The sequence below is a fragment of the Bemisia tabaci genome, chromosome 10 (genome assembly GCF_918797505.1).
Source record: "Bemisia tabaci chromosome 10, PGI_BMITA_v3".
Classification (NCBI taxonomy): Eukaryota; Metazoa; Arthropoda; class Insecta; order Hemiptera; family Aleyrodidae; genus Bemisia; species Bemisia tabaci.
In genome coordinates this window covers 14074295-14089113 of record NC_092802.1, presented here as the reverse complement: position 1 = coordinate 14089113, position 14819 = coordinate 14074295, and the positions used below count along the sequence as shown (strand labels likewise).

Below are 14819 nucleotides of genomic sequence, written 5' to 3'. Positions count from 1 at the left end.
GACCTAATGACCTTTGTTTTATTATAGGTGGATAAGCGCTTCGTTTCGAGAATCGTTGGTGACATTCACACTACGTAAGTATTTTTGGATTTGCTTTTTCCCCTTTTCCCCAAAGAGCTTGATGCAAAAACGGCTTTTTTCGCCCCCCCTCTGGAAGTTCTTCAGACTTTGTCTATTGATTACTCATACGTGAGCGCTTCTTTTCCCAAATTTTCAGACTCCCAAAAAATTTTGGAGGGGAGCTAGGGGAGGTGGAAGTCAAAACCTGTGAACCTCGATATCTCTTGAACAAAGAAAGATATCGAGGTCCGGTTTGGACAAAAAATCGTCTAAAATTGCATACTTTAAGATTCTAAAGGTCGAAATCCCGATATCACATTTTTAAGTCAACATATGTGCTTTTTTCCAGTTTTTAGGTCTAGAAAATTTCCTTTAAACAAAAAATTTACAAAGATCTCAATTTTTTATTTGAACCAAAACCATCTTTTTAAATTGTTCGTCTTTTTCCGCATCCAACGAGTGGTCCATTAAGCTGGGGAACCAAACGGTTCCGGAGTTATGATCGATTGAAGTTTCCGCTCAACGCGCGCCGACCGATTTTCGCGCGCAAAAAAGTCGGATTTGACTGTTATTAGATCAGATTGAATGTTCAAACTGAGCAAAATGCTTTATTAGGGACTCTTGAGGGTCGCTGAGTTCAGAAATTACAGATACTTCCAAATAATTTACGTTTTTAAAATTACAGCTCCGCAGCGCTATTTTAGAGGCCCACTGAGCGCCGACCGGTCGCTCAGTGGTCCTGTCCAAAGCTGCATTTTTAAAAACGTGAATTTTTTGGAAGTATCGGTAATTTCTGAACTCATCGACCCTCAAGAGTCCCTAATAAAGCATTTTGCTCAGTTTGAACATTCAATCTGATCTAATAACAGTCAAATCCGACTTTTTTGCGCGCGAAAATCGGTCGGCGCGCGTTGAGCGGAAACTTCAATCGATAACCGTTTGGTTCCCCAGCTTAATGGACCACTCGTTGGATGCGGAAAAAGACGAACAATTTAAAAAGATGGTTTTGGTTCAAATAAAAAATTGAGATCTTTGTAAATTTTTTGTTTAAAGGAAATTTTCTAGACCTAAAAACTGGAAAAAAGCACATATGTTGACTTAAAAATGTGATATCGGGATTTCGACCTTTAGAATCTTAAAGTATGCAATTTTAGACGATTTTTTGTCCAAACCGGACCTCGATATCTTTCTTTGTTCAAGAGATATCGAGGTTCACAGGTTTTGACTTCCACCCCCCCTAGCTCCCCCCCCCAAAATTTTTTGGGAGTCTGAAAATTTGGTTAAAGAAGCGCTCAAGTATGAGTAATCAATAGACAAAGTCCGAAGAACTTCCAGAGGGGGGGCGAAAAAAGCCGTTTTTGCATCAAGCTCTTTTGCACATCAATATTTCTTCTTTTGCTAGGTTTGGTTTTTTCTGTTTTCCCGTGTGTTATGATGTTTCTTTTTTTGAGAAAAGACGGCCAAAGTCGGCCAAAGTCGGCCTTTTGTAGTGTAGTGGTTGTTGCGCTGGCTCTACAATCAGGAGGTCCCGGGTTCGATTCCCGGTTAGGCTACCCGAGTTTGATGGTCTCAAACAACGGTTGCCTACGGCTGGTACATGTTAGGGACGGAGGGGGAGGGGTTCTAACTGGAAGCGCAAGGATTACCACTAAATAAAAACTTTAGTTTCAACTTTATTCTAAACGTATTGTATATTAATGTAACTTTGCCTATGCCAAAGTCAAATCGTTTTGATTCATTTTGTATGGAAAAAAAATCTTCCATCTTCTTGATATTGCATGGACATCCATAAAGCACGAATAGTTGCATCCAATAAGCAATAGGCATCCGCATACCGCGTCTTGGAGGCGGTGACTATAAAACGCCTTAATTTTCACCCGACGCAACACGTACATCCATAAAGCTCAAATAAGCTGCATCTAGGCACTATTTATATTTAGATCGCGTTAAGCAGAAAGGAATCAAGCCACATCAGCTGTTGCCAAATTTCATTGGGCTATTTAATTTATCACATGAAAACGGGTCTGCGGATTTTTATCCAAATTGCAGTGAATTTTTTCCAAAGTACGAAGCAACTTCCTTAACGTTTTCAAAGGAATCCGCACAAACGTTCTCTTGAAATAAGATAAATTGCCCAGTTACATATATAATACAAAAGCTGATAATATAATAGCCAATATACAATAGCTGATGTGGGTTGGTTCATTTCTGACAAACTCGGTCCATTTTTAATCAGTTCATGACTTAAGTCTCCTCATAGAGGCGTTCTCAGTCTGTGTTCGAAACTTGCAGGCGCCATTGCGTCTAAAAGAAATTGGCCATGGCGCCTAAAAAATGAATGCTCTGGGCCAATGTGGCCCTTAAAAATCCGCCCCCCCCTAAAAAAAATCCTATTTTTTCCGGTGATTTTCCGAAATTTCCCCCTAAGTTAGAATTCCTAGTTCTGTAACTAAAAAATCTTGCGTCTGACTCGTCACGAAATGCGCCGTGATATATCGGCTTAAAATCAATTCGGCCCCTAAAATTGAGCTATATGTGCCACATGGCTCCCAAAACTCAGAAGTGAGTTTCAAACACTGAAAGAAGCTATTCACTCTCTAGGCGAATTTTCGTGATCGAATATCATTCACCGTTGAATGATACTCGACGACTGCGCTTGTTTTAAAATGATATTCGACTTCCTCGTTGGTCTCCTAGATAACCTGCTTGAGCACAGGATAGAATTTCATGAGTGCCACCACCCGCAGCGCACTATGGTCCAAAACTCAAGAAAAAGAAGAAATAAGTCCGATAATGACTGTAAGATCACAAAAGTTTCGTAACTAATGTCTTTTGGAGTCGCTAATTTAGGATTTGATGCCAAATTGCCTACATTTTAACGTCCTGACCTAGAAAATGTGGGCAAGTTAATTGCACGCTGCGGCGCGACGCGGCGTGCTGCCAGCTCAAAATGCGCACTGACGCCTACATTCCTAAGGGGATACTTCAAGCATTGCGCAATGCGTGAAGGAGCCCTTCAGGTTTGTAGGCGTCAGTGCGCGCTTCGCGCTGGCAGCGGCAGCACGCCGCGGCTTTCCCGGCAGGCGGGTGGTGACCGATTTTTTGCGGGGAGAGCTCCCTGGCGGAAAAACTTGTGTATAGTGTGATTTTTTTTATTTTTTATTTAATTTTTGACTTTTAAAATTACACACTGGTCTTGTGATGTAATTAGTGAACTTTCAACGCTCGATGAAGTGTAATGATGTAAGGCGCGTCATTCGCGCTGCGGATGGCGCAGGGCGGCTCGTGAAATTGTTCCCTGTGCTCTGTCGTCGGAAATCGTCGAAATCCGTCAATTTGAAATTTCGAATTCACCTCGGAACTTGAATTCCATTCTTGAATTGTTGTAATTGATGTCAGAAAATTCATCTTTCACCAGATGTTTTGTCTCGTCATTTCTTTCTGTTGTTGCGTTGTGTTCCTCATGGACAATAATTATTGGGGAGCAACAGTCATCACCCTAGTTTCGGCTGTTGACTTATCTACATGGTCGATGATGAGCTTCGGATGACGTCATGAGCCAAACAACTTTCCCAAACGTCGGCAATTTTCGGCTTGTTTGCAAAACGAAACTGCCAACACGTTGTTAAACATCAACCATGTAGGTAAGTCAACAGTAGAATGCTGAGGTCCCGAAAGTAAAAGCTTCCACCATGGCCAAGATACTAGTGGAGGGTCTCTTGTCTATGTTAGAGTACCTGTATAGGGAGAGTAGCGACAGATCGGTTCATGGAGGGCTTAGGGCCCAAAAGTGCAGCCACCCAACTTCTAACACACAAAATTTCACTGCCAGCCTACAGATTTCAATTCTAACCAGGATGGCTAAGAATGTACATAAATGAGCGTTCTTTCGCAAAAATAAGTAAATTTATGCAAAAAGTAAACCAAATACATGCTTTCTAAACGACGGTTCGTAACAATTGTATTTGTAAATCGCTCTGGACATTCGAAATTCATAGGTTGGCTGCCCTTTTAGGCCCTAACTTTATTCGCGGATGCATCGGTGAAGGCCTGATGGACTTTAGGAGTTTCAGATCTGTCGCTACTCTCCCTATACAGGTACTCTAGTCTATGTTCTCCATCCACTCTTGTTTATCGGCAATTAGGAGTTAATCCGTTCTCATTGGGTCCAGCGCGGGCATTTGTCAGGTTTTCAGGAGACGTGGAGTCGGGGCTCATCGACATCCTCTCCCCGCCGGGGTCCTTCTACCCGGACTTCGCGGCGCTTCCCCGGGCCACCGGGATCGGCGACGACCTGCAGCGTTTCACGTGGCGCTCCAAGCAGAACCTCGACTACGGCTTCCTCATGATGTTCGCCCTCGGCCGCGGGCGCTACTACATGCAGCTCGAGGACGATGTCCTCTCCAAGAACGGCTTCGTTTCCACGGTTCTCCAGTTCGCCGCCGAGAAGACGCGCACCAATCCGGAGTGGATCATCTGCGACTTTTGCGAGCTCGGCTTCATCGGTGAGCATCAAACCGGTTTAGGAGCACTGGAAAAAGAAACACATTGGATCTCTCTTGAAAACATTGAGAAGAAAAAATACTCTTGATTCAATCAGATTTAAGCTTAAATCAATAGGAAATCCGCTCAAATTAAGACTCTGGGTTCTTGATTTAAGCTTAAATCTGATTGAATCAAGAGTATTTTTTCTTGTCGATATTTTTAAGAGTCTGGACTCTAGATCCAATGTGTTCTTTTTTCCAGTGAGAGATACATCTAATGCCACAATCATACGCTGAATGCGTTCTAGTATCAGTGGCTGTTGAGAAAAGATGTTAAAAATTCGTAAATTTTAAGAGATCTCTTAAAATTCACTTTAAAACCACTTGAAAGTTACATAAAACAACTCTTGAAATATCCGTATAATGAAACTCCTTTTCGGGCTTTTTTTACATAAATTTGTAGAAAAATTTTAAGTAAATTTTAAATACATTTTTTACGTAAATTTCAAGTAAATTTTACGTATTTTTTTAGCTTCCTGCGGGCAAAAACGAGGGAAAACAGTGGTGAGCAGAAAAGTATAAGAGGAACAGTTGCAGCTCATAAAAATTGAGGATATAGTTTATTGATTTTTACGTAAATTTTAAGTTTTCTTTTAATTAAAATATCACTATTTTTTTACTTAAAAGAATTCCCCAGAAGGGTTTCCTAAAACGAGTATTTTAAGAGTTTTTTTACTCAAAAATTTACGAACTCTTAAAATTTATAAGTTTTTTAAACTTTTTTGGACAACTTTTTGTAGAATTTTTTCTAAGACCCATTGCTACTAGGGTGAGAGCTGAATGTAGAAGACTCTTAGAAATCGTTTGGATGATAAAAAATCGACTGATTTTATTTCAATTACATAAAAAGGGATGAAGGTTGAACAAGATATCGTGCACGACGTCATGACCAGGCAGTTATGCTGGTATGGACATGTGCAAAGAATGTCGGCGAACAGGTTGCCCAAACAAGTTTATTAGGATTGGGTACAGCCTGAGAAGAGGCGACGGGGACGTCCCGCAAAGGGTTGGCGGCAGGGCAATGACTAGGAGATGTTACGGTGTTTTCAATTGCCCGATAACCTCTGGGAGGACAAGCATATCGACGGTGAAACTACCAAACCACGTATCTCGTTTGCGGTGTTCAAAAATCTACGCTCACATTTTATTTTTTTGAAGTAGACCAAATCAATATCATTCCTTGACATTTTCACGGAATTTTCTCCGCACAAAGAGGAAAAATCACAGAAATTTTCAAGACTGGATGTTAAGTAGTTTTTCATTTAAAAAATAAAGTATGACAGGAAGTCTGCGACGTCGCAAACCGAGATACGTGGTTTGGTAGTTTCACCGTCGATATGTGGCGTTTGGGTGTCGCAGGACGCCAGAGTGCGTTGTAGGAGCGACTTTAGATATACGCATAAAAGGGGCATTTTGTCATGGGAGCGGAGTTCCCCATGATATTACAATCGTTCCGTTGCTTTCGCTATGGGATTCCCTATACCTCTGCGACCTTGAGCGTTTCGCCCAGTCTCCGATTTTTGGTTGATTTTCCGATGTATCAAAAACCGTTGTATTTTTTAGCCAATCGTGTCTCTACGTCAAGTTGTGTTGATTGCTAAAATTCGCTTTCAGCGAGTTTTTTTCCACCTTCAGATGTCGTGTCTGACTGGTAAATCTGCGCAGAACCACGAAGTTCCGTTTTTAGGCAAATTCTTTTTTTTGGGAGGTTCTGATTGGTTATTTTTCGCCATCAGTTTTCTGTTCGTTGGTGCAAAAGATCGCCTACCTCGTTGCTCTTGAGAAGCCGCCATTATCCCACCTCAAATTTGAAAAATAGAAGTAAAGAAATAATAACCATCGTACAAGGTGGAAAATTGTTCTGGAGGACTCGTTACGGATATATGAGCCAAAATCGGAACTCGATTGATTGATTTATTCCATGAATACAGAAATATTGCCTGAGCTTACTGCCGCGATGGCAAATGCCTGCTGATATGAACCTTGAGACACATGATAGCATAGGCAAACAATGTCTCACAGAGAAAGGCGCTTAGCTCGTTTCTCCAGAAGCTACGAAGACGCGAATCGCCGAATCGCTCAAGGACAACTCTTGTGATAAGTCCCGCCCATCGTCCGAGTCTTTTAAATGCTATTTTTTCTCATGCTGTCGCTGATCTGTGATAGCCTAGTTGACTGAGGCGCCTCATATTTTGATAAGGTGCGGGCAATAGGCGATCGGGAGTTCGATACCCGACGATAGGAGTTACTTTTTAATGGTTGTATTGAATGTTTTAGACCAATCATCAAAAAATAATTAATACTAGATGATAAATGTACGAACATTTTCTCGTGAGTTAATATGTCAAACAAAAATACTGGAATATACCTCCTTCATATAATCAGCCACATGTTCCCCCAAATTAATGACGTTATTTTCTTTTTTCAATAAAGTTAATTTGCATTCAACGTTCGTAAGTTAAGCAAAAAGTACCTATTGATACAAATAGAAAGACATGAAAATAGTATGTCTAACATTTCAGTTGTTTTTTTTTTTTATTTATTTTTTGTTTTTTTGTTTTTTCAATACAACAAATTGACTGGGACTAGAATCATTGTATCTCTGAAGACAAAAGCTAAGTTTTTTGATACAGAAATACTAATATATTCATCCTTTATATAATCAGGGAGATGTTGACCCAAATATTGATGTATATTTTCTCTGTTCGCCCAAATCAATGATGGTATTTTCTTTTTTCAATAAAATTAATTTACATTCCACGTTCTTAAAGCAATATTTTCTCCAAAATTCAGCAAAAAATAACAATTTATACCTACGCAAAAAGTAAATAAATAAATAAAGCAATGACATGAAAGTAGTATAGGTAGTACACATCTAACATTTCAGTTACATCTATTTGAATGAAAAAAATGGCAACTTAGGAAGCACATAGGTCACTTATGATGCGTATTCGGGCATATGCGTAGAGTAAAAATATCATACTTTACGCCGAAAAAACGAAACTGAAAGTTAAATGCGTTAACTTCCGAAAACCATACATAATCCAACGAAAATAAATAATTGGTAAATATAACAGCTTTCTTGTATGCAAAGAAAAAAAATTAAAAATGTTAAAAAAGAGATGTCGACACAAAATTACATAGCCCCTTCAATCCTGAAGATACTACAAACGAACTGTACCTTAACATTTTCATATCCCAGAAGCAAAAGTTCCCATGACGAATATTGCTATCGCTAGCGATTGCAAAAACCAACTTGTTTCATTTTCATGTTAGGGTAGTGTTAGGCAAGACAGCCGTAAGTGCAATCGTCTGAATGCTTTCGTGGTTACGTTTTGGACACACAACACACAACAAACACATTTTCAGGTTAGAAATTGGCAGAAGAGGGTGGCACTTCACTTGAGAGCATTGTTTGCATTGGCTCTCGGGAGGAATAATGTCACTTACGGCTGTCTTGCCAGAATCAACGTCATGTTTTGCGCACTAACGGCTTTCTCATATACGTCTCGTTTTTATACAATTAAGATAAACTTTGCTATTTTAGCTATTTCAGCGATTTTATCTAAAAGAGATTGGACGGATTTCGAAGGAAACTCGATTTCGAGAATTTGAAACTTACTGCTCTCTCCGCAATCACGGCAGTGTAGGAGAACCCTCTTATGGATGGTATGAACTCAGCTACCGTGATAGCGAAGAGAGCCTTAACTTTATCAAATTTTTAAAATACAGTTTTTTTCCCAATTTGGCTGCTCCAAGATTTAGTTGAAACGATACCTGTATCCTCATTTTATTCTACACCCGATGTAGGAAGAACCCAGATAAATTAGGATTTCTCTGTAGCAGGCAATTAGAGATGGCAAATATCTCTTCAAATTCCTGGGAAAACCTCAGAATGTGGAGACCCAGTTAATAATTTCTGTGTGATCCAGAATTTTGAGAGGATAAGTTCACCAACCTAACGATTTTTCTTCATTTATACTTCTAAATTTTTTTCATATGGTTTCTAAGGTTGAAATTTTTAAATTATCTGAGTTTATGCAGCACAGGGTCGCAGAATGCGTGGTTTTTTCAAGACATGAGAAAATGATTGATTTAAACCGGACTACGGTTAGAAATGTTTTTACCTATTTAATGTATTCTAAGAATACGTTTAAGAGACATTTTCTGCATTTTCAGCGTATATCACGATGCAAAAAATACAAAGCACAAAATCGCAATGAGAGGAACAAATACGCGTCACAGTGCATTTATGAAATTGCGAAGAAAAAAGAAAATGATATATCCCATATATCTGCATTTGATGAAACATAAAAATAATTTCACAAAATAGTATTTATCTCACCGCTAACATCTATAAAAAAGCTAACAAAATTATTTTTATTTTTCCAGGTAAACTTTTCAAGAGCACTGATTTGGCTTGGTTGGTTGAAGTGTTTCTAATTTTCTTCAAGGACCAGCCCTGTGACTGGCTGATAATGCGAGCTATTCTGACCAAAGTTTGCAGATTTGATGAACCTAGTGTGGGTATTAAATCCCTTAAGACTGAAAATAATTGTTGTAGCAGTATTATAACTGCGTCATTTGAAATTCACAATGCTTGCATCATAGAGTTACTGTCACGGCATTTTTAACTGGAGAATTTTCTCAGTGCACTAGGTTGACTTTTCTATGAAATAATACACTACACTGTCATCTTAGTTATCCTGGAATATTAAATTTGTCTTTACAACATGTTTTTTTGAAGGACTTATAGTATACTTTTGGATCATACACGTTTGCATCAGAACTACAGAAAGTGAGAGACTTCGACTATGCGGTTGTTCTTAAAACTAATTGATCGTTTCAAAATCAATTTATTTGAATTGGACATGAATTTTTAAGAAGGTTATTTTACATTGAGCAGAAAAAAATCAAGTGGCATTTCATTAACTAAGTTGTTGAAAAAAATCCACTGAATACGAGATCAAAAGTAATGATTATTAATATCACTCAACAGCCAAGAATGAGTGACCAAGACTAAGCCTTTATCGTCATGAGTTGTGGAGCCTTCTTGGAACGGCCCAAAAATTCAAAATTCGATTGATGCGAAACATTTTTGTTGAAAAGTATGTATTTCAGAACTATTTTTTCATTGGTTTTGAGCCTATGGCCAATTTTAATAATATTTTTCATTAATTCTCAATCTATGAACTTCAAAATCGTTCGAAAATTAACGGACTGGCTCAATTTTTCAGCAGAAATGCACCGCGAGGAAAAATCAAGTTTGGCTATCACACCCCAATTCATTGTTCCAGCACATCGGAGTCATATCATCTTTGCCAGGGAAAATTCAAAAACTGAAGGTAAGTTTTTTACAGCATTTATGTGGATAAGGGAAATGGTGAAGCGCATACACTGAAAAAAATGAGTTAGCGTCAGATGACTAAACATGGTTTCTATACACTAACTCGAATTGTGTGATTTGGACACACATGATTTTTGGTTTCTGTACACTAACCACTATTAGTGCTGGAAACTAATTCCGCTACTCTAATTCGCATTCGGTAGGGTTGGGTCAACCTAACCTCAAAACTGAGAGAGGAGAAAACGGCTTAGCGAATGATAAGTAACTGGACAATACTTTCAGGAAAAGAAGATTTCTTAAAAGATGAGGGGTAAAAATCAACTGACCGGTTCCAAATGAACGACAGAGGAAAGGAATATCCCATAGGTATAGGTATGTGCAAGTAGACAGAATTATCCTTTAGAGAGACACACACTCACACATGAAACGGTAGCGAATGTTCACACTGAATAAACATATCTCGTCCGAACACTTGAGATATTCTTTTGAAATTACGGGAGAACACGAACTATAGAAGTAAGCAGTAAGTTCACAGATTTTCGTAAAATATAAACTGAACGCGGAACGCTTTAATCGCAATTTAATACAGAAGATTGACGACTCCAACGAATATCATGCTTGTTTACGTTTTGAATCGAACAGACGATTTCTAACCTTAACAGGTTTATTTATGTTGCTTTCGAACGTTTTCAAGAAAGAGAGGACACTATAAATCATATCGGGAGTATTTACATTGTCAAACGAGCCCGAAATTTCACATTTTAATTGATTTTCACGAGCTGACGCGATTGAGGCTGTTGTACCGACGCCACTTTTTCGAAACTAAATAAATGTAACGGACAATGTGGCAGTTAGTGTTGAGGGCGAATTAGTTTGACCCGAAGGTGAATTTGTCTTACCACAGCGCTAATTTTACAGCTAGTGCTGTTTTCCAATTCTGGTTCGCGCTCTAGTAAAGTCAAGTCAGCGTATGAAGCGAATTGATTGGTGCTTCAGTACAATAAATTAGTTCTGAAGCCTAATTTTGATTCTACTTGGCGAAAACTTACCAAATTAGTTCTCAACGCTAACTACTTTTTTTTTCAGTGTACGCTCAATATGATTTGAAATGACATGACCTAATATTTCAAACATTACTTATCTATCATCCTTTGTAAATTTCTGAGTCATTTTGGAATACTTCCTTCCCAAAAGTGTATCGGGGGGGGGGGGGGGGGGGAAGAATAAACTCGTACATTAACAGAAAAAAAAGTTTTAATACAAATTTTTCTTGTAATCTCAAAAGGAAATTAAGTGACAATACTTTTTTACGCTGACTAGAAACTTCTCCGTACTTGTTTTTTTTTGGTTGAAACATTCACTAAGACTAAAGAATTATATAACAACACGTAATTTTCTTTAAAAAAGAACCATTGTGGTACCCGTGCCGTTTTCATTTAGGAACTCATTTTCTTAAAGAGACCACTGTTTCACATTCTTTAAAGGTTATTCGTAGAAAAAAGCTCTTAAAAGCAGAGTCAAACACGTCGAGTACAAGAGTAGCAAATGAAATAGGTAATGTTCTTCAAGTTGAAAAATTTCTTTAGCTTTCAAGGAGAGAATACGCCTCTGGACAGGGTATGAATTTAGCACCACGCCACAAGGTTGCGTTTCAAAATTTTAGAACGGAAATGAACCACACACATTGGCGGATCCAGAAAATTGGCAACATTGTTTTTCTCAATTTAAACCTACGGAAATGTATCGATTCTTAGAGGGGCCAGGTGTTCCGTCAAGAATCGACTATTTAACATGGGTTTAAATGGAGGGCAGCCGGTGTTAAAAAGTTGCTGGATCCTCCTCTAATCATACAACGGGAAGTCTGGAAATCAACTCTCAAACAAGATGTAAGGATTTACAAATGGTTAAATTGCTGAGATGTAGATGACGTCATTTGTATGATGTACCTTCCGTTTGACCAGTGTCAACAATACTTGTTCGTCGCTCGTTCAAAGTTGATTTTCAAATTCCCCGTCTTGTGAATAGTTTTATAAGTAGAATTTTGAAGAGAAGATTGCGGACGTCTATTTCTGGTTCAACTTGTTTAGTGGTCCATTTTGTGAAATGCACCATGTTTGCTCGAAAAAAAGGTTATGATCTAGACGGAAAAATTTAATGCAAGCATACAAAAAAGAATAAAAAAGAACACACGGCATTAGGTACTCAGCTTCGCCTTAAAAGATAGAAAAATTTGAAAATTTACAGCTATGACAACACAATACAGCTATGATAATTGTAGCTTTTTGTTTCGAACGCAGTATATTTTGATATTCATGATATCAGATAATCAACCTATCAATCAATATGTGATCAAATAATCAACCAATAAATAAATATATAATCAGATAATCAACCTTTCAATCAATATATAATCAGATAGTCAAATCTCTTTTGTGGTGTGATTACTTTTTATTACACTTTTCTTCGCTTCCAATTAAGTTATTACGTACATTGTAAGCATTATATTTCTTTACAATGTAAATATGACGTGTACCTAGCCTCCGAGAGGCTGTTGTATGAAATAAAACGATTTCTCATTTCCAATTTCTAAAAATTCATTTTAGGAATTAATATACATTTATATTATTTTCCGATAAAATACAACATTGTAAATTGCTGTCACCTAGGCCCTAGGCGTCGGTCATCCTCCAGGATCCGATCTGTCGAGCGGGCTTGAAATGTTTATCTTTGTTACTGGAATCAACTTTATTTTGACATTCCGGATCCTCGTAAAAAGTAACGTTTTTCCCTTTCGGCAAACCTCTAACTTTGGCTCTTTTGTGTGGTCCGTTGATCGTATTTTGTATGCAGTTATTACCTTTCAAAGTTTTCTGAGCCCAGTTGCCTTTTTTATCATACACGGCAGCGAAATATCCAGTTGAGAGGTGAGCAAGACACGCTAGTACTAGGAAAGACAGCAGGAGGTACTTGTTCATTTTCTCGTTTTAAGGAGAGCTTTAGAGTTCAGAGGACCGCAACTTAAATCAACTTCTAATGATAAATTACTGAGCGGAGCCCTATATTTAAAGGCTCCCCCCCCCCCCCCCCGGATCAATTCTGCTTCATATGTAATGATCGAGGTATCCTTGATATGTGATTTATGGTGGCTGGAATCGAACTGTGTTTTCGTTCGTGGTGTTTATTTATGAAAATCGATTTTCTGACGCTTAATAAACGCTATTGAATCAGAAATGTCTCACTGACACGGATGGCCATGAGCTCTGAGCGCTGTCATCGATATTGATCGCCGGAATTCGGAAATATAGTGAAACTGTTTGCGAGAATTTTGGCCGACCGCGTATAAGGAAAGGCCGGCATTTTTTGGATCACCACAAAACAAGATCATGAAGATCAGATCATCATTTTTTCATGTCCACAATTGAAGTCGAAAAATGGGTCTTAGTTGCAACCAGCGGCGATTTTTGTCATTGTTTTGCTGCGAATTCGAAGGCCTGAATATAAGACAAGAGAAAGGGTCAAATTTACCGAAAACTTGATTCTTTTTTAAACTTTTATCCATAGGTTATGAATCAGCGGAAAAAAAGCTCGCGTTGCTACGCGAACGAAAAAGAAGCAAATGAAGTTTACTTTAACGTAAAAAAATGTAATTTGCTCCCAAATTTGAAGCGGATGCAATTTTCTAAACTCTCTAATCGCTTAATTTTAAGTTTATAAAATATGTCCAAAAAGTTCTGTGTAAAGGCATCGGTATATAAGAGAAATTAAAAAAAAATTAAGCTATTAGTTTGTCTGCTTTGAGAAAAGTAAACATTGGGCGGCTTCGCAAGGTCATGGCTAGAGATAAACATTGTCTCACCTCGCCGTCGATTTACATTCTGTTTACTTCTAAATACAGACAATGGGACATTCATAAATTACGTCACGCTGTGCGTGGAGAGGTGAGAGAGGGAATATAGTCCAACCTGACGCAAGGTGATTGAAAGGTTCACCATCAGTGACGTTACGCAAAACATTGATGGTGACAAGGCTGACAGTGTCCCAATCATTAAATAATCCTTTAAATCGTGGCTTGGCTGACAAAGGGGCGTAACTACACATTTAGCAGTGGCGTGGCGTGCTTTGCAATATATCGATTGATCGGCCATTTAAACCTATAGAAAACTATCGATAAACAGGGTGTTTGCAGCGAACACCTTAATAATCGATTCTTTACCATAGGTTTAAATGGCATAACAATCGATACATCGCAATTCACGCCACGCCACTGACATTGAGATGAGCCCGGGAAAGCATTGGGTTAAATGAACGACAGAGCTCATCGCGAAATGCGGTTACGCCTTTATGTCAGGAGCCCAAGTAGCATTTTTCGACGGAAAAATTGGGATGTATTTGTAATTTTATCGGTGATAAACTCGCTATGATCATCAACATCTGAACGATTATCCTTGATCTTTTCAGAATAAAATCGCGATTTCATCGCCCGGTAATTTATCGCGATATTATCGCAACAAAAATCGCGATATATGTCGATTTAATCTCGATTTTATCGACGAAAATTGACCGCGATTTTATTGAACAAAAAATTGCGATGCATAGCGATTTAATCGCCATTAATCGCAATTTTTTATACGATAATATTGCGATAAATTGCCACCTATATAATCGCAATAATCAACCGATAAAATCGCTATTTATCGCGATCATTGCTACTTGGGAGAGCTCTTCGCGAAATGCAGTTACGCCTTTATGTCAGGAGCCCAAGTAGCATTTTACGACGGAAAAATTGGGATATATTGTAATTTTATCGGCGATAAAATCGCTATGATCATCAACATCTGAGCGATTATCCTTGATCTTATCAGGATAAA

The 14819-nt window shown here is 38.4% G+C and overlaps 1 protein-coding gene across 6 annotated transcripts in view; it reads left to right on the top strand.

Moving 5' to 3' along the window:
- LOC109037744 (alpha-1,3-mannosyl-glycoprotein 4-beta-N-acetylglucosaminyltransferase A) overlaps positions 1–14819 on the top strand; it is a 33894-nt gene that overhangs the window by 9920 nt on the left and 9155 nt on the right. For 5 of the 6 annotated variants that reach the window (XM_019052556.2, XM_019052555.2, XM_019052554.2 and 2 more), the window contains exons 6-9: positions 28–74; positions 4249–4565; positions 8997–9127; positions 9842–9949. In XM_019052556.2, coding sequence (XP_018908101.2) covers positions 28–74; positions 4249–4565; positions 8997–9127; positions 9842–9949 — 603 coding nt within the window. The remainder of the gene's footprint in view (positions 1–27; positions 75–4248; positions 4566–8996; positions 9128–9841; positions 9950–14819) is intronic. The other variant, XM_019052557.2, reaches the window with a different exon arrangement.